The sequence below is a fragment of the Salmo trutta genome, chromosome 23 (genome assembly GCF_901001165.1).
Source record: "Salmo trutta chromosome 23, fSalTru1.1, whole genome shotgun sequence".
NCBI lineage: Eukaryota > Metazoa > Chordata > Actinopteri > Salmoniformes > Salmonidae > Salmo > Salmo trutta.
Window position 1 is genome coordinate 42,974,873 of NC_042979.1, and position 26,258 is coordinate 43,001,130.

Here is a 26,258-nt window from a genome sequence, read left to right on the forward strand (position 1 = left end):
AATACTTATTTAAAATATCTGGGTTAAATGCATCGGAGTGTATTTAAGTCAGTGTATTTGAGTATTTCCAAATACATTCCAATATTAATACATTACATTTAGCAGACACTTTTATCCAAAGCGACTTCGTCATGCATGCATACATTTTACGTATGGGTGGTCCCGGGAATATTCAACTATTTGTTTTTTCAAAATAAATCTAAATATCAAAATACTTACCCCAAAATGTCTTTGAAAGTAATTGATATCTTAAATCGGGGATTATCAACTAGATTCAGCCGCGGGCCAATTTTGATGTTGAGCGGATAGTCGGGGGTCTGGAACTTAATAATAAAATAAAACATTTGATTGCGAACTGACCGCAAAGAAGCCTAAACAAGATAATACATAATTTCCGATGGTCACTCTGGCAGAGCTCCAGAGTTCCTCTCTGGAGATGTGAGAACCTTCTAGAAGGACAACCATCTCTGCAGCACTCCACCAATCAGGCCTTTTATGGTAGAGTGGCCAGACGGAAACCACTACTCAGTAAAAGGCACATGACAGCCTGCTTGGAGTTTGCCAAAAAGTCACCTAAAGGACTCTTAGACCATGAGAAACCCGATTATCTGGTCTGATGAAACCAAGATGGAACTCTTTGGCTTGAATGCCAAGCGTCACGTCTGGAGGAAACCTGTCACCATCCCTACGGTGAAGCATGGTGGTGGCAGCATCATGCTGTGGGGATGTTTTTCAGCGGCAGGGACTGGAAGACTAGTCAGTGTTGAGGGAAAGATGAATGGAGCTAAGTACAGAGAGATCCTTGATGAAAACCTGCTCCAGAGTGCTCAGGACCTCAGACTGGGGTGAAGGTTCACCTTCCAACAGGACAACGCAGGAGTGGCTTCTCTTTCTGCTGTGCTCATATTTCTGACCAGGATATTCATCTTTTCCATGAAAGAGTCTAGGAATCCGGGTTTCAAAATAAAATAATATCATATTTTAGATAATTTCTGAAAACATGCAGTCCAATAAATTAATCCTCTTGTAAGAGTAAAAATGCTATATTTATTCTTACAGAAAAGAAACAAATGGTGCGTGCGATGGAGGGTACTTCGGGATGGTAGGATAAAAAAAAATCTGCAGAAATCTGTAAGTGGAAGGACTGTTATGGTACATCTGTATTCCAAGTTGTTTTATCTCCACAGAGAACCTCCGCCCTCTCTTATTTCTCTGCACACTGCTCTGTAGTTTGAAGTCCTTTAGATGTGGAGGTAGTGACTCCATGGCCTCCAACCCTGTAGTTTGAAGAAGTCCTTTAGATGTGGAGGTAGTGACTCCATGGCCTCCAATTCTGTAGTTTGAAGAAGTCCTTTAGATGTGGAGGTAGTGACTCCATGGCCTCCAATTCTGTAGTTTGAAGAAGTCCTTTAGATGTGGAGGTAGTGACTCCATGGCCTCCAACCCTGTAGTTTTAAGAAGTCCTTTATATGTGGAGGTAGTGATCCCATGGCCTCCAACATTGGATCTTGTTTTGTTTTACAAATTATAAAGAGGATAGATGGATGATGATGATGAAATCCCCATATAATTGTATTATCAATCCTGATGTTGTCTATTAGAATTCAACATGTGCTTTATTCCAATCTATAGGATTTTTTTTAGGTGTGAATTTGACAGCTTCTTTTCCAGGAACTGTATTCTATGAAAAATCTATATGAGATTAACTTTGTGATATTTTTGTTTCAATGTGTGTGCAATCAATTACTGCGAGTGTATTATTATTATTATACTATAGACGACCTTCCAATGGATGATGGCCTCCTGCCCTGTGCTACATGCTGCTTCCTTTGACACCTAAGCTTCCCGTTTGCTTGTGAGGACACCTCCTTCTGCCACCTCTGTCATCTGACAGACCACCTTCTGCTGCTTCCTCTGCTGGAGCTGGGTCTAAGCTCTCCTTCACTCTCTTGTTCTCTCTGTCTTTCTCACCTAAAACTCCTACATCTGCTGATTCCTCTGCTGGAGCTGGGTCTACGCTCTCCTTCACTCTCTTGTTCTCTCTCTTTCTCACCTAAAACTCCAACATCTGCTGCTTCCTCTGCTGGAGCTGGGTCTACGCTCTCCTTCACTCATGTTCTCTCTCTTTCTCACCTAAAACTTCATCTGCTTCCCTGTCTTCTCCTTCAAAAATAGACAATCCAAGACTTTAAACCTGTTGTATTGATATAAAACAATAACGATGCATCTTTAATTGCTACGAACTTTGTAGTAGGCTTACTTATTTTTCTACTATGCCGTGCATCTGTTGGAGATTGAGAGGGTGGATTCCTGCTATTTATTCTGGTAGGTACTGCCTCGGAGGACAGTGTCTTCCATGTGTCATATGACTTGAAATGTATTTTTAGTTGACAAAGATAGTAGCTGTACCAGAATCAGAATAAAACACTCTTCAAAGTGCTCCTCGAACACAACATAACCCCCTTTTCTTTAGGTCCTCAAAGGACTTCTGCAGACTGATGTCTCTATGCCTGATGTTTCTCAGCCATATCTTCCTCCGGAGTAATTTATTGAATTCACAACAACAAAAAATTACTGGCTTTTTTTTCTCTTAATTTTATGGAAATATGACTGACTCTCTCTACACTTTCCAGGAGCAGAAGAGACCTCAGTAGTTTCTGGAAAACTACAACACCAGTTGTTTTTTAACCTCTTCTCTGGGACCCCAGCCATTGTCTATACATTCTCTATATTTTCCATGGAGGGCCACATTAGAATATATTTTTGCCATCGTGGGCCAGAATCATATTACAGGATTATACATAATGACTGTGTTGACAGATATATATCTACTGTAAATCACATCCAGATATGCTACTTATTTTACTTTTTTAACATGAACGGAAATAAACCACATCCATGTTCTCCTTTTGGTTGGTATTTTCATTATTAAATATGCAATGAACTACACGGAGGGAAAAGTACTCTTGTTGACGGGTATGCACAAAAACTCAAGAAAGAGAGAGCGCTCAACATTACATTTAAACTACTCAATCAGTGTGAGGAGTGAAGTCTGTGATGGGCATTGACTAGAGCAGTGAAGTCAGGCATAGTTTCTGACGTCGCTATGAGCAGGATTGCTGATAGTCAGTAAGAGATGCCCGCCCGTCTAGCATCACTACTCTGGACGGTTCTGACTTAGAATATGTGGACAACTACAAATACCTACAGTTGAAGTTGGAAGTTTACATACACCTTAGCCAAATACATTTAAACTCAGTTTTTCCCAATTCCTGACATTTAATCCTAGTAAAAATTCCGTTTTAGGTCAGTTTGGATCACCACTTTATTTTAAGAATGTGAAATGTCAGAATAATAGAGAGTGATTTATTTCAGCTTTTATTTCTTTCATCACATTCCCAGTGGGTCAGAAGTTTACATACACTCAATTAGTATTTGGTAGCATTGCCTTTAAATTGTTTAACTTGTGTCAAACATTTTGGGTAGCCTTCCACAAGCTTCCCACAATAAGTTGGGTGAATTTTGGCCCATTCCTTGACTTTGTGGTCCTTAAGCCATTTTGCCACAACTTTGGAAGTATGCTTGGGGTCATTGTCCATTTGGAAGACCCATTTGCGATCAAGCTTTGACTTCCTGACTGATGTCTTGAGATGTTGCTTCAATATATCCACATCATTTTCGCACCAAAGTATGTTAATCTCTAGGAGACAGAACCCGTCTCCTTCCTGAGCGGTATGACGGCTGCGTGGTCCCATGGTGTTTATACTTGCATACTATTGTTTGTACAGATGAACGTGGTACCTTCAGGCATTTGGAAATTGCTCCCAAGGATGAACCAGACTTGTGGTGGTCTACAATTTTTTTTCTGAGGTCTTGGCTGATTTCTTTTGATTTTTCCATGATGTCAAGCAAAGAGGCACTGAATTTCAAGGAAGGCCTTGAAATACATCCACAGGTACACCTCCAATTGACTCAAATGATGTCAATTAGCCTATCAAGCTTCTAAAGCCATGACATAATTTTATGGAATTTTCCAAGCTGTTTAAAGGCACAGTCAACTTGGTGTATGTAAACTTCTGACCCACTGGAATTGTGATACAGTGAATTATAAGTGAAATATCCTGTCCTGTAAACAATTGTTGGAAAAATGACTTGTGTCATGCACAAAGTAGATGTCCTAACCGACTTGCCAAAACTATAGTTTGTTAACAAGAAATTTGTGGAGTGGTTTAAAAACAAGTTTTAATGACTCCAACCTAAGTGTATGTAAACTTCCGACTTCAACTGTAGGTGTCTGGTTAGACTGTAAACTCTCCTTCCAGACTCACATTAAGCATCTCCAATCCAAAATTAAATTTAGAATCGGCTTCCTATTTCGCAACAAAGCATCCTTCACTTATGCTGCCAAACATACCCTCATTAAACTGATTATTCTACCGATCCTTGACTTTGGCGATGTCATTTACAAAATAGCCTCCAACCAGTGGTTCTTAACCTGGGTTCGATCGAACCCCAGGGGTTCGGTGAGTCAGTCTCAGGGGTTCGGCGGAGGTCAAGACACACACCCGACTCATATGATTCGTGATGACACGCCCCGCTTGGCCATCATTGGCTGCAGGTGATCACGCAACATCGCTTGGCCTATCTGTGCTGCAGGGAATTTGGCGCGCTCAGTAGTCGAATTGTGACTGTCGTGATGGTACGTCGTGTGATTTCTTTCTTAATATTTTAATCCCTTCATACTAACTATGTCGAGCAAAAAAAGAAAGTGGTCGGACGAATATGTACAATATGGATTCACATGTATAACGGAACGTGATGAGAGTCAGCGTCCTAACTGCATGATTTGCAATGCCAAGTTGAGCAATTCTAGTCTAGCACCGGCAAAACTAAGAGAACACTTCCTTAAGCTGCATGGAGATGGACAATACAAGAGCACAACGCTCGCTGAATTCAAGGTGAAGAGAGCCATTTTTCCAATTAAGAAGGGTTCGGTGAATGCGCATATGAAACTGGTGGGGGTCAGTACCTCCAACAAGGTTAAGAACCACTGCTCCAACACTCTACTCAGCAAATTTGGGGCGGCAGGATAGCCTAGTGTTGGACTAGTAACCGAAAGGTTGCAAGATCGAATCCCGAGCTGACAAGGTAAAAATCTGTCGTTCTGCCCCTGAACAAGGCAGTTCAGGACCCACTGTTCCTAGGCTGTCGTTGAAAATCAGAATTTGTAGCCCATGTACCTCAACCTAATAATTGGGCCCTTTCCCCCTTTTCAGTTCTGACTTGGTGGTGCACATGTAGCTTATAGCCTGTTTTGGGGAAATATCATTGAATATTGTAAGAGCTTTCACTGTCTTCTTATATGCCCCCGTTATTCTGACTTGGTGTACAGGGAGAATACTGTAAGAACGGCCCATGTTCTGAATTCTGTCGCTATACCTTTCAAAAGTGCTGAACAAATAGTTATATTGACTACGTCCATCTTACCTCGCTCATTAATGTCTTAATCGAAATTACGGATTGCCTCTTATCCGCTCACCGTTCCCTTATGCCATAGTTTGTACATCTCAATTGTCAGTAGAAACCACATTGTTTAAGCAAGTCAGCCATATCAGCAGTTTTTTTAAAGGCAGTAAATGAGGCTGAATGAACTGTTTGGCTGCCAGACAAGGCTTCGCAGATAGCCAGGTGTAGCAGTGGTAAGGATTCACTCCATGGTGCTGAAAAGAAAGCTCTGCTGTTGGGACTGCTTTATGTAGGCCCTAACAGTTTGTGGGCACCGTTTGTCATCGTTATAGTGCAAATAATGTATTGTTCAGTGTTGTTCAGTGTTTGGGGGGTTTGCCCCACCAAGATTTACATGCTAAAATCGCCACTGCTCCAAATGCATCTCTTTATTTATTACATATCTTTCAACGTCTGTTGGAAATCGGGACAGTATCACAGCCGATTGCTGCACATAGAAAATGAGGCTATCTTCGTAATAATTGTGACAAACATGGTGACACTTTTTTTTTTTTGCAATGAAACATGCATTAGTTAAAAACTGGAAATGCAAGGTTATAATATGATCTACATGATCAGTCTCTGTGTGTAAAATAAAAAGTGGTTAATGTGAACCTAACTCACAGCACAAACATTTAAAGAAAGCAATCCAATGTTATTTGTTGCCTAGACTTTACTGCAAATGACACACTAGTCTAGAGAAGAAAAAAAAAACTAATATTGCAGTTAGCCATGACAGCCTTTATAATAGAACACTTGTGACCACACATGCATCTAAATATTGCATTTGGGAAAGAAACATCTTAAGTAGAAATAGAATGAAACAAACAGGCATTCTATTTTTGCTCTATTATAGTGGCCACTATAGTAGACATCGATCAAGTGCACAAGGCTACATGTGTACAAAAATAACATTCATGGAGTAAAAAATGTAATAATCCCCCCCTCACTCACACACAAGTGTTACTGTCAAATTCAACTCAACCAAATAAATATCTTTGGGCTACACTGCACATTATTACATTGTACACGTTCTGCCTGTGGACATCTGTTCTACAATGTGCCAGCAGAGCATGATACCCTTTGTTGGCATAATTGATCTCTTTCAGGCAAAGAGTACACCTGGCATACCCCTTTTTATCCACTGTATTGAAAAAGTGAGAAAGAGGGAAAGTGTGTGGTGTTCCTTTCACCTCTATAGTGGCATCCAGCTTAAACCAGGCCCAGCTCCAGCAACACTTGTTTAACAAGCAACGCCTCATTTTCACCTAATTCTCTCATTCATAACAATTAACCACATACTGTAGAGGGAAAACATTACTGTTAGTTCACAGATAGTAGTAAGTTTGTTAGCTAGTTAACATTCCACACAGATTGCCAGGGTCCAGCAGTAAGCACGGCAAGGAGTCGTATAACGTTACCAGTTTATACTATAGCGAATTGGTTAGGTTACTAACGTTAGCTCATCTCATGTTGTAACGTTAGCGAGCTGACGTTAGCTGTCTGACTTTATTAGCCAGCTAATTTGCACACCATAAACTCAATTATTTGATTGGTTAAGTTGGCTAATGTTGCTCAACATTTCTCTGGCTAGCTAACGGATCATTCGATCCAGCTAGCAAGATACTTAATGCTAACAATACCACACTTTCTCCCTCACCTCAAACTTTCCAAATGCCAGTTGTTTTTTGGTTACAGCTCATGAAGTATGCTTCATCACCTTCTCACCCCCGTCTCCGTAGTCAGGCTTCTCACCTATCTCTTCGTTATCGTTCAGAGGATGCGCTGCTGTAAGTTAACTGACAAACTGCCATTCCACTCTCCCGCTGTCTTTCCTGATGCTATAACTAGCACATTGGTTGTCTCTTCTCTCTTCAGTCGTGTGCTGCATTCTGTTATGTGAACGATTGGCTGAGCATTAGATACAGCCAGTATTGCTCCAAATGTGCATCACTGGTTAACATACAGCCAGTAGTCATCCAAAGCCCCCCCCCCCCACTCCTCGCCCCAAAATTTCTCATCAGATCTACACGAATCACATAGGTCACCTATTTTGGATTCAAAACAGCGAATTTCGCCGAAAGGTGACTAGTTTGCATCCCTGATCTGTGGCGACATGGCACACGGTGTCGCCCCCACCTCCCATGTACCAGAGAGAACCGTGCCTAACAGGTGTGGGGGCAAAGGCTACTGTATTGTACCGGTTGTCACCGCCTCCAGCGCTAGCACAGCAGATGGGAGGCTAGGGCGACAAAGTGTACTAGCCAGCTTGATAGTTAGCGACAACATGTGCTAGGTAGCTTGCTAGTTAGCTAGCACACGGTGTCGCTCCTGCTTGCAGTGTACCAGAGTCTTCCTTAGGACTAGCTGGCTACCGTTGTCGCTCCCGCCTCTTCTTCTGTGGGGCTTATCGATGGCTGTCATCCAACGTTATTGTGCATTAAAGCCACCTACTGTACTGGTTCGCCCCCGCCGTCGTCCTGTTCTAACTTAAAAATTGACAAATATAGGTATAAAGAGGGGTTCCTGCAGATGGTCGCAATTGCACCCTTTTCAACCTACCTGCAGAGCCAACCCACACTGTATCCGCAAGCTGTTGGCTAGAGCGCACATGCCATGACCAGTAGCGGTGTGTTGGTAAAATCAATTGGGAAGCCAAACAAGCAAAAAGCCATAGTACAGCCTGTGTGTTGTGATAATTGCTTTGTTTGCTCTATACCCTGTTAATTCATATGCCTTGCCACCATGATATATATAGGCCTAGCGGTTGAGCGTTGTGCCAGTAACCGAAAAGGTCACTGGTTCGAATCACTGAACCAACTTGTTGAGAGACGCCAATGAAATCCTCCTCTCTTTCATGTTGATAAAATTGTCTATGACTGTCATACAGTCAGGGGCGGAAATCCCGGGGGGGACGGGGGGGACACGACCCCCCCATCCTGGGAAAAATATGATTTGTCCCCCCCAATATATCACTGAAACATAACTATGTAATTTAAATAATATTAATAATACGCAATGAAAGCAATTGTGCTGATTATAGACACTTAATAGCGCGTTTTTAAGTTTCAAAAGATTGCGACCCCCCCCACCCTTTGCCTCACAATGGTTTGATCCACTGCCAGTTCCTTAGCTTGCTAGGTAACAGAGAGGTTGTATCTACTGTCTGAAAGGCACTCAATGCACGTAACTGACGTGAGGTTAATCCAGTCAATCGCGCAAACACACTAGCTGAATATGCAGAGCTAGCACGCAAATATTAACTATTAAGCTAGCTAGTACCTATTCCATTTATGTGGCCTCATCAAAGATGGAATCTTTGCTATCGTCAATTTATTCCAAGATCAGCATGCAGATGATGTAAGTTAGTGCTTCAAAGTCCCTGTGATAAGGTTAGCGATAAACTGAAATCCAAACTGAACAGAACTACACTCTCTTCTACCATTGTCTTAAATATATTTAATGGTCTCGTTGCAAAAGCTAAATTGTCGCAAGGGAACTTTTATTTATTTATTTTATTTCACCTTTATTTAACCCGGGTAGCTAAGATTATAGCAAACACCACTGAAACTGAATTGGTGCTCGCTAGCTTTGCAAATTCAACTATTGTTGGAAGCCAGCCAATATGAAACAAACTATTAAAATTACAAAAGGTTGCAGCATATGTTGTGTAAATGGTGAACTCATACAGCTGTCAACTCTTGTCATTTTAATCCGTTTCACATTTGCTAGCTACCTTTTAGATCGAAGCCCAAATAGAATGATTGAAGATGATAGAAGCCCGTCTCCTACTGTAAATAACCTACACACTGTGTGTGTAGCCAGCCAGCCAGCCAGGTAGAAAAATGGCAGAAAAATAAAAGACGGACATCAGAGTATTTTTCAATACACCAAAACGCATAGTAAGAACCTTAGTAGCCTAATATCTCAAAGACTAGTTGATAAAATGTTCATAAGAAAGAAATTAAATTCTAATGGAAATGTTTCACAATGATGTCATTAGGCAGAGCAGGCAACAGATGGCACACAGACAGCAGAGTTGGGGACAGATATGCAGGGACAGACTGGCAGAGACAGGGAGTCTCAGGTAAGTTTGTTGAGTCTTTGTTTGGCAACATTATGAAAGGTTCTCCATTTTTTTACTTGTAAAATAGGAACATAATTGGAAAATGCCATGGATACCCCCACTCTCAACTTAAACTGGTGACTGAACTAAGATTTGTTAAAGGCAATGGTATTGCTATTGTGATTAGTTGTGTTGTTTTGGGTACCGGTAGTTAGGAGTACGGCAAACACCTTATTTCTTTGGTTCCTCAATATACATTTACCATATTACAATGTAGGCTATGTGTTACAGCACTACTTTTGGTGTCCCCCTCAGGAATTGCTCTTGAGAAAATTTCATGTAATTGTCCCCTCCAAAGTTGATATCAGATTTTCGCCTCTGCATACAGTACACACTTTTAGTTTTTGTTGTCCTAGGCTACCTGGCTAAAAAGCTTGCTCGCTAGCCTATCTTCCTTTCATGGGCAACGTTGAACCAGCTAGTTAACATTAGCCTACTACATCTAGCTACATATTGAAGTTCCATCCTCTCAGGCCAGGGACACAAAGTATATGTATTTATGGTTGGATCAGAATCGCCGTTATAATCATTGGCCAGTACGAGTCCAAATCCCTATCTCCAACCACGGCTAAAAGGACAATTTTAGCTAAGATGCAACAATTATTTATTTTTTGTTTTGTCATTGACCTTTTGCTATGATTGGTGTGAAGACAAATTCAAACTAGCTTCCCTTGACAATTTTTTTGGGACCATTCACAGTTGAGCTCATTTAGTTTAGCTCAACGCTGATTGGTTATTATTTTTTACCTTTTTTTTACCAGTGAAGGCCAAATGCTTGCTGGCTTCCCTAATGTTCAATGCTACGGGCGGCAACATTGTCATACTCTTTTTGACCAGACAGTATAAAAAATATGGGCTACACATACAGAGACCGAGGGGCGCTGTTTCGCTGGCTCGGATGCTTTCTCCAGTGAGATACATTCAGTCTCTTGCGAATTGAAGGAAAATTATGTAACACAGATAAAATAAAAGATTCTTGGTATATTTTTGGAGGAAGCCTGACTTCCCTTGACATCCATTAATACACGCCATGGGCACATTTGCTATTTAATGCAACAGTTTGTGACAAAACTATCGGTAGAGTTGAAAATGCGATGGAAATACGTTGAACATTCAATTTTTATACGGTACATGAAAACTTAAGCAAATTTTTTTTTTGTGTGTGTGCATTATGCCATCACGCACTGATTTCTATCTGCAACAAGTCCGTTTGGTGGGAAAATGCGTATATTTTCGTTATGCAGATTTTAGAATATTTGCATGAAAGTCTCTAATTGGATGGAAAACTAGATACTAGGCAGGTTTCCATTGACCCAGGTTTGTTCTACAAAAGCGATGTCAATGTGTAATGGAAAAGGCATTGCCTTTCATACACCTTGACTTATTCTACGTTTTGGTGAGTTATAGCCTGAATTCAAAATGGATTAAATAGATTTTTTTCTCACCCATCTACACACAGTAACCCATAATGACAAAGTGAAAACATGTTTTTAGACAGTTTTGCAAATGTATTGAAAATGAAATGTATATAATTTACATAAGTATTCACACCCCTACTGAGTCAATATATATTAGAATCACCATTGGCAGCGATTGCAGATGTGAGTCTTTCTGGGTAAGTAACCTGGATTGTGCAATATTTGCAAATTATTAAAACAATTCTTCAAGCTCTGTCAAGTTGGTTGTTGATCATTGCTAGACAGACATTTTCAAGTCTTGCCATAGATTTTCAAGCAGATTTCAGTCAAAACTGTAACTAGCCCACTCAGGAACATTCATCAATGTTGTCTTGGTAAGCAATGCCAATGTATATTTGGCCTTGTGTTTTAGGTTATTGTCCTGCTGAAAGGTGATTTGTCTCCCATTGTCATTTGGAAAGCAGACTGAACCTGGTTTTCCTCTAGGATTTTGCCTGTGCTTAGCTCTATTCCGTTTCTTTTTATCCTAAAAAAACCTCCCTAGTCCTTGCCGATGACAGGCATACCCATAACATGATGCAGCCACCACCATGCTTGAAAATATTGGGTGGTACTCAGTGTTGTCTTGGATTTGCCCCAAACGTAACGCTTTGTATTCTGGACATAAAGTATATTTCTTTGCCACATTTTTTGCAGTTTTACTTTAGGTCCTTATTGCAAACAGGATGCATGTTTTGGAATACTTTGTTGTTGTTGCAATTACCACCAGTTACATGTTATTACAGTGTAACTATGTATTATAACAATTAATTACATTAGTTATTAAAGTGTAATTACATATGTAATTCCACTAACAAGGACCCCTCTTAAAATGAAGTGTTACCTATATATATTGTTACGTTCCCACAAGACAAACTCAATATGTCAATCACAACAAACAGAACTAACAAAGAAAATCACTTTGACAACCAAAACAAAACAGAAAGGGGTTCAAAACGGGTTTTGAAAGGCACCCATGTGGGTGCCCACTGAAAGTTGGCAAAGCCACTAGTAAGGGGTTTCCACTAGGTTTGCCTCTGAAAACACAAAAAAAAAAAAAAACCACAACAACTTAAGATAGGGAATAAAAAGAATATGGTGCTAAACAAACATGGGGAAACACCACAAATCAGGCTTCTTTCAAACTTAAAAGGTTGAGCTCGAACTCATACCTCAGCTGACGTGAAGTGTAGCTCTCCCAACATCTCTCAAGCTCAACTGGAGCACTGGGCCAGCCACTCTTAAATATCACCTGGGCCAGCCACTCTTAAATATCACCTGGGCCAGCCACTCTTAAATATCACCTGGGCCAGCCACTCTTAAATATCACCTGGGCCAGCCACACTTAAATATCACCTGGGCCAGCCACACTTAAATATCACCTGGGCCAGCCACTCTTAAATATCAGCCAATCTTAAATATCACCTGGGCCAGCCACACTTAAATATCACCTGGGCCAGCCAGTCTTAAATATCACCTGGGCCAGCCACTCTTAAATATCACCTGGGCCAGCCACACTTAAATATCACCTGGGCCAGCCACACTTAAATATCACCTGGGCCAGCCACTCTTAAATATCACCTGGGCCAGCCACTCTTAAATATCACCTGGGCCAGCCACTCTTAAATATCACCTGGGCCAGCCACACTTAAATATCACCTGGGCCAGCCACACTTAAATATCACCTGGGCCAGCCACTCTTAAATATCACCTGGGCCAGCCACTCTTAAATATCACCTGGGCCAGCCACTCTTAAATTCACCTGGGCCAGCCACTCTTAAATATCACCTGGGCCAGTCACTCTTAAATATCACCTGGGCCAGGCACTCTTAAATATCACCTGGGCCAGCCACTCATAAATTACACCTGGGCCAGCCTCTTGTGACTTTTTCGGAATCGGTGTCCCTTCCACGAGACGGTTGAGCTAACGTAGGCTAATGCGATTAGCATGAGGTTGTAAGTAACAAGAACATTTCCCAGGACATAGACATATCTGATATTGGCAGAAAGCTTAAATTCTTGTTACTCTAACTGCACTGTCCAATTATCAGTAGCTATTACAGTGAACGAATACCATGCAATTGTTTGAGGAGAGTGCACAATTTTGAACATGAAAGTTCTTAATAAACAAATTAGTCACATTTGGGCAGTCTTGATAAAACATTTTGAACAGAATTACAATGGTTCATTGGATCAGTCTAAAACTTTGCACATACACTGATGCCATCTAGTGGCTAAAAATCGAAATTGCACCTGGGTTGGAATAATACATTATGGCCTTTCTCTTGCATTTCAAAGATAATTGTACAAAAGAACGGTTGTTTTTTTTCTTTGTATTATCTTTTACCAGATTACATTTTGTGCACTTAAACGTCCAAAGCCTACTACTGAAGATCGAGGAGATATGCCTGTTGGTTTGCAAATCAGAGGTGGGTGTCTTATGTTTTACTGAGACATGGTTGGATTCATCTGTTTGTGACTCAGAAATTGAGATGGGTAATTACTCTGTTGTCAGGAAGGATCGGAATCGGAACGGTGGGGGGATAGGTGTATTTGTAAGATCGGATCGAATTTAAGCGCTGATCTGGAGATTGTCTGGCTGGATATCTGCCTTCCCAAAACCAAGCCGATTTTGTTGGGGGTGTGTTATAGGCCGCCCAAGCAGAATGCATTCTATGAAGGTCTTGAAATTGTGTTGTCAAACTGTAATGATTCCCTGTTGAGGAAATAATTTTGTTAGGGGATTTCAATACTGATGTCTGCAAAAAGAATAGCCCAACCCACAATGTATTTATGCACTTTTGTAGTTCACTTGCTCTGACCCAAATGATAAAAGATCCCACCAGGATATGTGAAACAGTGCAAAGTACGACTGACTTAATATTGGTGTCTGATAAATCTAAAATATCGCAGAGTGGAGTAATAGTATATGGAATCAGTGATCATTTTATTACGTTTTGCAAAAGGAGGATTTTTAAAGATATATTTAAGTGTCACAAAACCGTTAGAATCAGAGGACTCAAAAAATACTTTGTTGAAAAGTTTAGGGAGGAAGTGGGTAAAATTGAATGGTCACCTGTGCTAGATAGTGTAGGGGTAGACAGTGCCTGGGAAGTCTTTAAATGTAGATTCCTTGATGTGGTGAATGTGATGGCTCCCATTAGACGGGTCAGGGTAAAGTAGAGGTCTAGCCCTTGGTTTAATCATGAGATTCTAGAATCTATCCAAGCAAGGAATAAGGCCTTTAAAAAATGTAAGAACTCCCAAGAGCAGCCTGATTTTGTCCCATATAAACGTCACAGAAATGAAGCACAGAGCAGGATGGATGAAGCTAAGAGGGGTTACTTTGCTGAGAAAATAATTTAGAACAAAAATGACCCTAAAAAGCTTTGGAAATCATTTAAGGAACTAGGCTGTAGTAGTACTACCAAAAACAAACTAAACAGTATTGGACTGAACGTCAAGGGGGAGATATGGCATATGAAAAAGCAGAGGTTGCCAATGAATTCAACTCTCTTTTTTACTTCTGTTGCCAGCAAGCTGGTTAGCAAGATGCCCACCAGTTCTAGTTTGTATGGAAGCAACCAAGTCAAGAAGTATTATGTAGAGTTAGGGGTTCAGCCAAACTCTTTTTCTTTTGCAAAGGTAGCAACAGCCAAAATAGTCAGTATGCTGGCAGAGCTTAAATGCTCCAAAGACACAGGCCTGGATAATATTCCTGCAAGGTTTGTTATAGATTCAGCTGAGCAAATTGGCCCTTGTATTACGCATATCGTTAATCTCTCTCTTGAACAAGGTACCTTTCCTAGGGACATGAAACAAGCTAAGTTGTACATTATAACCTATGCAGCTGTCAGATGTGGGCGTTAATAAGCAACAACTGATATGGAGAGATAATGGTAAAGAACGGTCAAGGGAAGCTATTTTCATATAGAGGGAGGGGACTCTATACGTTATGCAAAGACAGAATCCTATAAAGATAGGACTCTGTAATATGAGAATTTAGTCTTTTCCATGGAGGGGCTTGGCTCTGTTACGTGTGTAATAGGATCCTTCCATGGAAGGGCTCGGCTTTGCTACTCTGTATTAAAGTCTATATTGAATTCACAAAGTTCTTGTAAGAGTATTATGTTTTTAAGACAATTTTCCACGACACAAGTAGTAGAGGTTAATGGTTCACTGTCACAGGCAAAACCAATGAGTTGTGGCGATCCGCAGGGGAGCGTGCTTGGGCCTGTTTTTATTGTATGTTAACGATATGAAAGATGCTTGTTCTTGCCATCTTTTTCTTTATGCAGATGACTCTACACTTCTGGTGTCTCACAAAAGTAAAACTATGTTGGAGAGCATACTTATCACAGAGCTTACTAACATTATCAAATGTCTTGGAGATAATAAGCTACCTCTGCACTTAGGGAAACTGAAGCAATTATTTTGGGATCCAGACCTAAATTGTGTAGGTCGTCTGAAATCAGAGTGGAGTTAGGGGGTGAGGTGCTGACTACTAAAACCTCTGTTAGCTACTTGGGATGTATCCTTGATGGAAGCTTGGGAGGTGTGAGCATGGCCAATAAGGTGCTAGGGAAGGTTAATGCCAGGACAAAGTTTTTGGCTAGAAAGTCCAAGCTGCTTGATAACGACTCCATGAAAGTGCTTGCTACTTCCCTCATTCAATGCCATTTTGACTATGCTAGTACTTCCTGGTTTGGGGGCTTATCTAAACTCTTGAAGGGGAAGCTTAAGATAGCCCAGAATAAGCTGATCAGGGTAGTATTGAAGGTGAGTCCACGTACTCACATAGGCAGGAGCTGCTTTCAGGAACTAAACTGGCTGCCTGTTGAGGCTAGGATGTCCCAGATTAGACTAGGTTTGGTTTACAGGAGTATTTATGGTCCTGCGCCCAGATATCTAAGTGATTACTATCCTCCTGTTAGGGATGCACACAATCACAGCACCAGATCAGGTGTTGTTGATGTGTGCTTATACAGGTTCAGGAGTAATGCTGGGAAAGGTACTTTCTTGTATACTGGAGCCTCAGAAAGGGCAGTTGCCAATAAAAACAACATTCTCTCTGGGCAGCTTTAAAAAATAAAGTAAAAATAAGTTTCATGTCTTCTGTAGCCATATGAATAACCCCTATGATGTAACTGCAATGATGAGATAGATGTTGTTCTTCTCTGTGTTTTTGTTTTATTATTTCACTGCCATAATGTGTTCGATCTTGTCTAGCCATCTTGTCTCAAGAGGACCACAATGGAAATAAGTCCCAGACTGTATTGTGTGTTGTCCTCCATGATTTTATTCATGTGCATGTATGGCTTTTTCAAGTTTTATGTGTGCTTGTTTTTTAAAATGGTCGAATTAATAAACTAAACTAAACTAAAATATATATTGTGTTATATTCTACTACATTCCTTTCGCATTTCCACAAACTTCAAAGTGTTTCCTTTCAAATGGTACCAAGAATATGCATATCCTTGCTTCAGGGCCTGAGCTACAGGCAGTTAGATTTGGGTATGTCATTTGAGGTGAAAATTCAAAAAAAGGGGGGTAATCCTTAAGAGGTTTTAAATATCACCTGGGCCAGTCGCTCTTAAATATCAGCTGGGCTAGCACAGGACGGACAAGCCAGCACAGGTGTAACACATGCAATCGGTGTGCCCTACGTGCTAATGTGCTACCTTGAAATAGAAAAAACAAAACAATTAACAATATATATATATAATGACATCAATTTGACAAAAGCTGTATCCCAGGGATCATCAACTAGATTCAGCCGCGGGCCATTTTTTTCTGGAGCGGATGGTCGTTGGGCAGGAATATAATTTTTAAAAATGTAGACTGAAAATTGACCGCAAGAAGCCCAAACAGATATAATATTGGACTAAAATATAATAATTTCAAACCTTGATTACATTTGGGGACATTGACCTACATGGTGGGTGCTGTCTTTTGGATGGGACGTTAAAACGGGTGTCCTAGCTCTCAGTGGCCATTCAAATTCCCATGGCACTTGTTGTAAGAGTAGGGGTGTTCACTCCGGTGTCAAGGCTAAATTCCCAACCTGTGGAAAACAGAAAGGAAAACGCTGCACACTGCTGCTCATGCTCCCAGGTGATATTTATTTATAACAACGTTTCAACCCTTACGTCTTCATCAGGCATCCATAAATTCCCATCCTGGCCACATTCCATCATGGTCACCTAATCATCCCCCTCATTCCTAATTGGCATATATCACTCCTCACCTCTCCACCTGAGAGCTGATGTGTGGTGAACGTTCTGGCCCAAAAATGGTCGTCGTGCATCACTGAGGTGGGTGCTACACATTGATGGTGGATGATGTGAGTTTCCCCCTACTATGTAAAGCACTTTGAGTACCTCAGTTGGTAGTAAAGTGATATATAAATCCAATCAATTATTATGTATTATTAATATTATTTGTTTGTCTCTCTATTATGCGTGGGAATACTTTGGAACAGATTACCAAAATTAAAATCACTTGAAGCTGATTTCCTGGTGTTTTTACTGTTTTTTTTATGTAAAACGATGAACATTAGAAAAAAATACACTCTTTTTTGGCTCAGAAAACTTGGGGGGCCAAATAAAACCAGCCGCGGGCCAAATTCCCTCCTATTCCTCTCTTCGGATTGGTGGATAAAGTGGTTTTTGTGGGATGCCACCTGCAGTGGCGATTTTAGTATGTAAATCTTGGTGGGACCAACAACAAAAAAAGAAGTGGGATGCATGCCAGCAAAGCCACTACACTACACTAAATGCACTATAACGGTGACAAATGGTGCCCAAAAACTGTTAGGGCCTACATAAAGCTGTCCCAACAGCAGAGTCCCAACAGCAGTCCAAACATCTTACCACTGCTGCACCTGGCTATCAGCGGAGCCTTGTCTGGCAGCAAAACAGTTCATCCAGCCTCATTTACTGCCTTTTAAAAAAACATAGCTGATATGGCTGACTTGCTTAAACAAATGTGGTTCTACTGACAATTGAGAAGTACAAACTATGATATAAGGGGACGACAAGCGGATAAGAGGCAACCTATAATTTCGATTAAGACAGTAATGAGCGAGCGACGACGGACATACTCAAAATAACTATTTGTTCAGCACTTTTGAAATGTACAGCGACAGAATTGAGAACATGGGCCGTTCTTACAGTGTACTCCCTGTACACCAAGTCAGAACCGTAGGATAAATAGAAGGGGCATATAAGCAGACAATGAAAGCTCTTACAATATTTGATGATTACATTTCTCTAAAACAGGTTATAGGCTATATGTGCACCACCAAGTTAGAGCAGTAGGCGAAATTAAGAGATGAAAATAGACTAAATTATTAGGGTGAGGCACATTGAACGCCGTTTGGATCTTTGCGTGTCAAAAAAAGATACACGTCAAAAAACACTATTTGACGCGTTAAATAAGCTTTTAATTTGACACGTCAAATAACACAATTCTATTATAGAATGTTGTGTGTGCTGAATTTGCATGTGCAAGCCAAGCGTCACCACTACTATCAGTAACACTGTCAAAGCTGTACAAAAAAAGTCTGCAAACAAGCACACACCGGCCACAAACAATGTGTTTACAGTACCGCGTTGGTGAAAATAGACCAAATTATTAAGGTGAGGCACATGGGCTACTAACAGCTTACTACACAACATACACTTACTATTACTTTCTTAGCCACAGTATATATATCACCCTTGAATATTACATTTATGCAGCGGCATAACGTTACTGTCACGCTCTGACCTTAGAGAGCCTTTTTATTCTCTATTTTGGTTAGGTCAGGGTGTGACTAGGGTGGGTACTCTAGTTTTTTGTATTTCTATGTTGGCCTGGTATGGTTCCCAATCAGAGGCAGCTGTCTATTGTTGTCTCTGATTGGGGATCATATTTAGGCAGCCTTTTCCCACCTGTTGTTTGTGGGATCTTGTGATTTTGTATTGTTGCTGTTGAGCCCTACAAGGCTGTACGTTTCGTTGGTTACTCTTTATTGTTTTGTTGCCGGTTATCATAAATAAAAAATGATTAACCTAGTTTGTGACAGTTACAAGACATTTTTGGACTCATCTTGTGCTGTGCTCACTTAAACAGGAAGGTGGCAGAGCAGTCCTTTGTGGGCAAATGTTGTCATCAAACTTTGTCATCAAAGTCTGGCATTCTCTGGATTTATAGTAGGAACTTGGAAAAAATCCACACAGCCACTCCACTGAATAGCAGGCTAGTGGTTGCTTTGCAATGCATGCAGTTAGCCACTGATTCCTTCCAAACCACTCATTGTTGAATTTGCGATTTCCAACTTGTTGTGTAATGTTTATGTCCAATTGCCAATGAGCACCGATACGTTTTATCTATAATTTCTCTTCATTATTTATCTTCATATGACAAGGATTATAAAGGATTTGCTAGCAGATTGTTGACTTGATTCCTGATGACTGCTAGCTAATATTTTTCACATGATCAGTCCAATCAATGCTACTGTACATATAACATGATTTGATGTCATTTTATCTGTGGCCAATGACCTTGAGCATTCCTCTATGGCAGGACCCAAAGGGCTTAAATGTTTGATGTCTACCCTTACTAAGGATTTAGACTTGGCCTGTGACGTATTGTCCCCATGAGTGACAGAACACTGAGCCAATCACAGCTCAATGCTCCTATTTTCTTCTGGCTTGCCCCACCACCACAGAAAGCTCTGAGCTAGGCTGAAACACCTGTTTGCATGTGGCTTTATTAACTCAATTGTATATATATAGATTTTTTTTACATTGTTTGAGAAGTGATATGTGACACGTATTAATGCCAAAATAACATTTAAAATAGGCAAGCCCCAAAAAATATATTTATTTTATTTTGCTGAAAATGTGCGGCTCTCCCCCAACAGCTTAAGCATTACGAAACTTCTATTAGATCAAATAAGCCTCACGTATCAAAATATAAATGCATTTGTTTATATTGAATAAATTCGACACTAAATGTCTCCCATACAAAAACTCTTCACTTGCTTAATAATTAATTATTTGCTGAACGTGGAGAGATTTTGGGCGGAGTAAATCCTCTCGTGTTGCCTCTTCCTCTCCGATTTGGCTCAAATAAGAAGAGGCGTGAACGTCGGGTGGCTTCGCTGTTGAACAGGTTTGTTTCTCTTGTTATATCGTTCTAGCATGTTTGGAGATGTATTATTCGAATTAAACACCTATATTTAAAAATGTTGTTTCAATAGACTACATTTAATCAACCGAATAGTCATATTTAATGGCACCATATTGTAATGGTGGACAACAGACTGCTCTCTACCCGGAAAGAATAACACCAGTTTTATTAGTATTCATGTTACGATTGCTTTTGCAGATTGCTTTTTTTTGTCCATGCATACGGTTGAAAACGAACTCCATGTTATCTCTCCATGTTGATTTTGTTCCATGGTGGTCTTTCTTGCCTAATATTTTCCTCCCAGCCTGCCAGCAGGGAAAAACAGGATAAAACCGGCCTGTGTCGAATGGTTTTGTTGTGGGAAAGCTGTTTAAATATATCTCTATAATTATATTAAAGCTTAAATTAACGTATTTTATTCATAATACTGCGTCAAATGATCATTAAAAAATGTATTAGTCCGAAGCCCTTTCGTAGCCTATATTCTATTGAGAGCGCGTATGGATTTCAGATGTAGGATTTCAGATGACAGGTGTGTGAGACGGGATGCACAGACGGACATCTATTTATGACTTGGAAACATTTACGTTGCAATAATGTCTATATAATTTGCGACGCCAACATAAATGACAGTTTGCTATCCGCTGACATTTAAACGGCCTTGAACGTAGAATTCCATAATTCATACAGGGAAGGGCGTGGGCCTCATTTGAAAGGAAAATGAAGATGCCAAGCATGACGCAATAGTATTATTTGTCTCGAGTTTTTTTTTTAGGATGGGCCTCCTTTCATCTGATTGAATGAGGCGCATCAACCACCACAAGCTGTGCATTAGTGATATTATAAATAGCCTGTCATTACCATAAAAAAATCTACTGTGTGTAAACAGACGAGCCTAAAGGCCTATCAAATGCTTATCTTTTTTCCCTAGACATAAATGTCACAATAGTGTTAAGGGGATGAGAAATGAACTTAGTTCACAATTATGTTAAATGTATTTTGGAGTAAGGCCTGGAGTGTAAACACAGTTGCATGCATGGTTGTATATATTGTGATGTATACCTCAGCTGGAAGCCGGTGTTTGGATGATATATTGGCACGGTTTGCCGGCCCTCGTGCTACCTTGACTTCGTCTCGGGCCTAAACAACACCGTGCCAATATATCCTCCAAACACCGGCTTCTCGGGCATTATCACTTAATATAAACGGAATTGTCCCTAGAAACATGTATTTACATGGTTATTACAGTGGGAGGTACAGTGACATTAACGAGTAGGTCACTTATAACTGTTATCTGGATGTTGCTTGCACACCTTGAGAGATGTGTCAAATATACTGTAGTGTTAGTGTGATGGTTCTACTATGTGGAAAGCTGCAGGTCATTTCAATGTGCAAGCAAGCACCAAAACACAATGTGCTATCACACCAATGCATTGTAAACATGTGTACCTGCACTGTAATTGTATTGTAGGTCTGCCTGCCTCCAAATGATCAATATCAAGCACATACTCTTCCCAATGATATCTAATATGCATGAGTGAAATTACACATGCAAGAAAATGAATATTACAAATTATGTGAATGGATACCACTGTAGATTTTCACTGCAAGTGTTTGTACATATTCGTTTTAGAACATTAAGCTACATTAAGTATTGTTTTCCTCACCAAGTAGTTTGTTAAATATGTTTGTTGTGCCCTTCCCACATTCCTGGACAGCACTCAACAGTCTAAGTCTAATGCTTTCCAGGCATTTGTTTCTGTTTTTGATGTCTGGATACTACTGTTGCTCCAGATATTGTGCTCACTAGGACCCATATCTGGATACTGTTGTTGCTCCAGATATTGTGCTCACTAGGACCCATATCTGGATACTGTTGTTGCTCCAGATATTGTGCTCACTAGGACCCATATCTGGATACTGTTGTTGCTCCAGATATTGTGCTCACTAGGACCCATATCTGGATACTGTTGTTGCTCCAGATATTGTGCTCACTAGGACCCATATCTGGATACTGTTGTTGCTCCAGGTTTTGTTTTCATCTCAAGGACTGAAAGGTATTTTTTTTCATTCGCTCTGCTGCTGATTTCAATCTCCTGTTCTCTCAACCAATATCACATTACCATATGTTCATTTTAAGCTAGTAGGGCTGGGCTGCTACACATTGGATTTAGCGCTAGCTTTAGGTGATGGCCTCCGTCATCACCTTTTTAAAGGTACGAGGGTTAAGAGATGTGGATGGGATCTCCTCTAAATGTTAATGAATGGAAAGACCTACAGTATGTGATTTGTCAGACTAATTCACATCTGGGAGAATTCCACAAGGTCAAAGGAAGGTCAAAGTGTTATTACATTAATCTGAAGGATCAAACCATTGCCACCATGGCCAATCACTAACAATTAATTCCTTGAATAAATTTTGATAAAAAAAATCTGTTACAAAGTGTCACTGTGTGGACCATGTCTCTGAGAATGGTTTGAAATATTTGAATGATGAATTATATATTTTACAAAAGAGGATGACTTTTGTAGTTATTATTTTGTTTTTGCCCATCCCCGTCTCTCTCTCTCTCTCTCTGTCTCTCTCTCTCTCATATATATATATATATATATATATATATATATTTATTTATTTATTTCTCTCGTCAGGTCATGTCGGTAAAGATGGAAATGGATGTCAGTGGCGTGTCCAGGACACCCATCTCTGTTCTACCTGCTGCTGCAGAGGTCAAAGCCATGCTGAAACCCGATATGGGGGACAGGCCCCGCTGTGCCAGCACCCCCTGCTCCCCCATCAAAAGTACTGTTTCAGGCTTCCAGATCCTCCACATGGACTCCAACTACCTAGTCGGCTTCACCACCGGCGAGGAGCTGCTAAAACTAGCCCACAAGTGGTCTCCCAACCCAGAGAAGACCCTTATCACCACACCGACTACCACAACGTCAACAGCATCAGAGGCCTTGCCCAGTTCTGTCCCCAAACCCATGGACCTGGGCATCCACCGGGCGTCGCGGATCTACAAAGCCAAAAACCGCTACTACCAGCCATACGACATCCCCGTGGTCAACGGGCGCCGGAGGAGGCGCATGCCCAGCTCAGGTGACCCCTACCTCAGGCCCCTGTCCCAGGGGGAGGGTGGCCCAGGGAGGGCCCTGCACCACGGCCCCCTGCCCCTCTGCCTTCTCAAGGGGAAGAGGGCCCAGTCCAAGTCCCTGGACTACCTCAACCTGGACAAAATGAGTGTCAAGGAGCCTCCGGCCGACACAGAGGTGCTGCAGTTCCAGCTCCAGCACCTGACGCTACGGAGCGAGCGCATGTTCACCAGGAACAAGACATGAAGCAACACCAGAGTCACTCCCCTGTTCCATCATCCACTCCCATGGGATTTGGGTGCTATTTCCGGCTGTGCGTTTCTCTCCCTACTCAGATCATAGGATAGTCCTTTAAGGGGACACTTGCGGAGACCACTAATCTTGTTATTATTATGAAGCGAGGGTGACAAACTAAGCGGGTCTCTTGACGAAATGAGACGCATGCTAACGTATACGTAAAAATCCAGTGAACACAAATTGTTAAGTTAGTACACTGAAAACGGGGGTTGTTTAGATACAAAAATGTGAAGTTCGTCAGGATTAGCAATAACTGGTAAACGTATTTATTGACAATGTTTGTGTGTGTGCGTGTATGTGTGTGTGTGTGTGTGTGTGTGTGTGTGTGTGCGCGCACCTTTTTAAAAATGGTAAGGGATGTGTAACCAATGCCTCTCAAACCGGCCCCTTTTTTTCTGCATTGGACTGCACTGTTAGACATCTGATGTTTTTACAGACCTTGCATCCTCAACTACAGCACACCTTTACTTTTTAACCACTATACATCCATAGCAATTAGCATTAGCCCCAGCAGTACTGCACTATACATCCATAGCAATTAGCATTAGCCCCAGCAGCACTGCACTCTACATCCATAGCAATTAGCATTACCCTCAGCAGTACTGCACTTTACATCCATGCCAATTAGCATTAGCCCCAGCAGTACTACACTCTACATCCATAGCAATTAGCATTAGCCCCAGCAGCACTGCACTCTACATCCATAGCAATTAGCATTAGCCCCAGCAGTACTGCACTATACATCCATAGCAATTAGCATTAGCCCCAGCAGTACTGCACTATACATCCATAGCAATTAGCATTACCCTCAGCAGTACTGCACTTTACGTCCATACCAATTAGCATTATCCCCAGCAGTACTGCACTTTACATCCATATCAATTAGCATTAGCCCCAGCAGTACTGTACTATACGTCCATAGCAATTAGCATTAGCCAAAACAATACTGCACTATACATCCATAGCAATTAGCATTAGCCCCAGCAGTACTGTATGTAAGCTACTGTATGTCTGTATGTGTGTGGATGTATAGGGGCGGCAGGTAGCCTAGTGGTGGTGTGTTGGACCAGTAACCGAAAGGTTGCTAGATCGAATCCCCGAGCTGACAAGGTAAAAAATCTGTCATTCTGCCCCTGAACTAGACAGTTAAGCCAACTGTTCCTAGGCCATCATTGTAAATAAGAATTTGTTTCTTAACTGACTTGCCTAGTTAAATAAAGGTTAAATAAAAATAAAAAATGTGAATGCTCACTCAGCTACACTACTACTTTGCTCTTGCTAAGCACCAGGGAAATGTGGGTTTAATGTAAACCACTGACTGTTACACAATCAAAAGGTTATTTAAAACAGAATCCTGTAAAGGGGCAATCTGCAGTTACTACATCCATTTTTGGACTTATACATTTATGATACCCATTGATTCTTGAAGAATATAACATTTAAATGCCACATGTCGTAGCCCATCAGAACTCAAAATATATGCTTGTTTTACTCCACTGTTTGTAAACAGTAAATATAAACAATATAGCCTCAAAACATGGTTAAAACTATCATTTTCCTATCATTGGTGGTCAGTCCTTGCATCCATATCTATGAATTTGAGTGTGGTTACATTTCTGCAGCCCCATCCCTCAGCTTTTTACCGAAACGGGGGCGGGGAAAACGCTTTGTTATTGCTTCAACTGCTGATTGCTGCTCTAAGAGGATTTGTGGGGGAGAGGCTTACCGTCAGAGTGCCTGAGGTGAGATTAGCTCCTTATATACAGAATTAATCCCCTCACTCCATTTCTCCCAGTCAGACTGAATCCTCAGCAGGGGTGAGGGGTTGAATTAGGAGATTCCAGATTTTCTGCATCTAGACGTTGTGTCCATCATTCTGAATCCCAGTCATTCTTTTCATTTCCTGAATGGGAGGGATGGGTATTTTAGCCTAGGTAAAAGGTTATCAATTTAGTTTTGTGTTTTTGCCTCCCCTTCATAAAGGTATGTAGAGCACCTGAAACACGTACCATAGCTATGGAAACCAAAGGAGGATTATTTTGGGGTGCCCTAGGAAAACTTGACCACATTGTTTCTGTAATAAGATCTATTTGGGGTTTCGTAGGACATGTGACAATCATTTTGAGGAGTGATCTTGGAGAACACCTTACTTGAAGTAGCCCTGACCTAATGCCCTCATAACAAAATCATTTGCGTGATATAAATTCTCTGATAGTCTCTTACCATTGACAATTGACCTATTATAAGCCATATGACATGTAATGGTAACTATACACTGAGTGAATGAAACATTAAGGACACTACTAATTTTGAGTTGTCAACACATGACAGTAAAGAGCACCATCTCATGACTATACAATTCTGGTCTTTCTCAATACTGTAATTCACCAAGCGACCAAAAATTGTGACATTTTTGGAAAGGTCACCTTCTTTTCCTCCAGACATGCAAAACTACAGCTAGACAGGGTATTGGTCCAGACAGTACATTTACACTGAGTGTACAAAATATTAAGAACACCTTTCTAGTATTGAGTTGCACCCCCTTTTGCCCTCAGAACAGTCTCAATTAGTCGGGGCATGGACTCTAGAAGGTGTCAAAAGCG

General features: G+C 40.9%; 1 protein-coding gene across 1 annotated transcript; it reads left to right on the forward strand.

Annotated features, from left to right (window-relative positions):
- Positions 1-20,148: 20,148 nt before the first annotated feature.
- macir (macrophage immunometabolism regulator) lies at positions 20,149-25,683 on the forward strand. The gene is made up of 2 exons (XM_029710443.1): positions 20,149-20,247; positions 22,915-25,683. Exon 2 carries the CDS (start codon positions 22,918-22,920, stop codon positions 23,602-23,604), a length of 687 nt encoding a protein of 228 aa, XP_029566303.1. The 5' UTR covers positions 20,149-20,247; positions 22,915-22,917; the 3' UTR covers positions 23,605-25,683.
- The last annotated feature ends 575 nt before the right edge of the window (positions 25,684-26,258 follow it).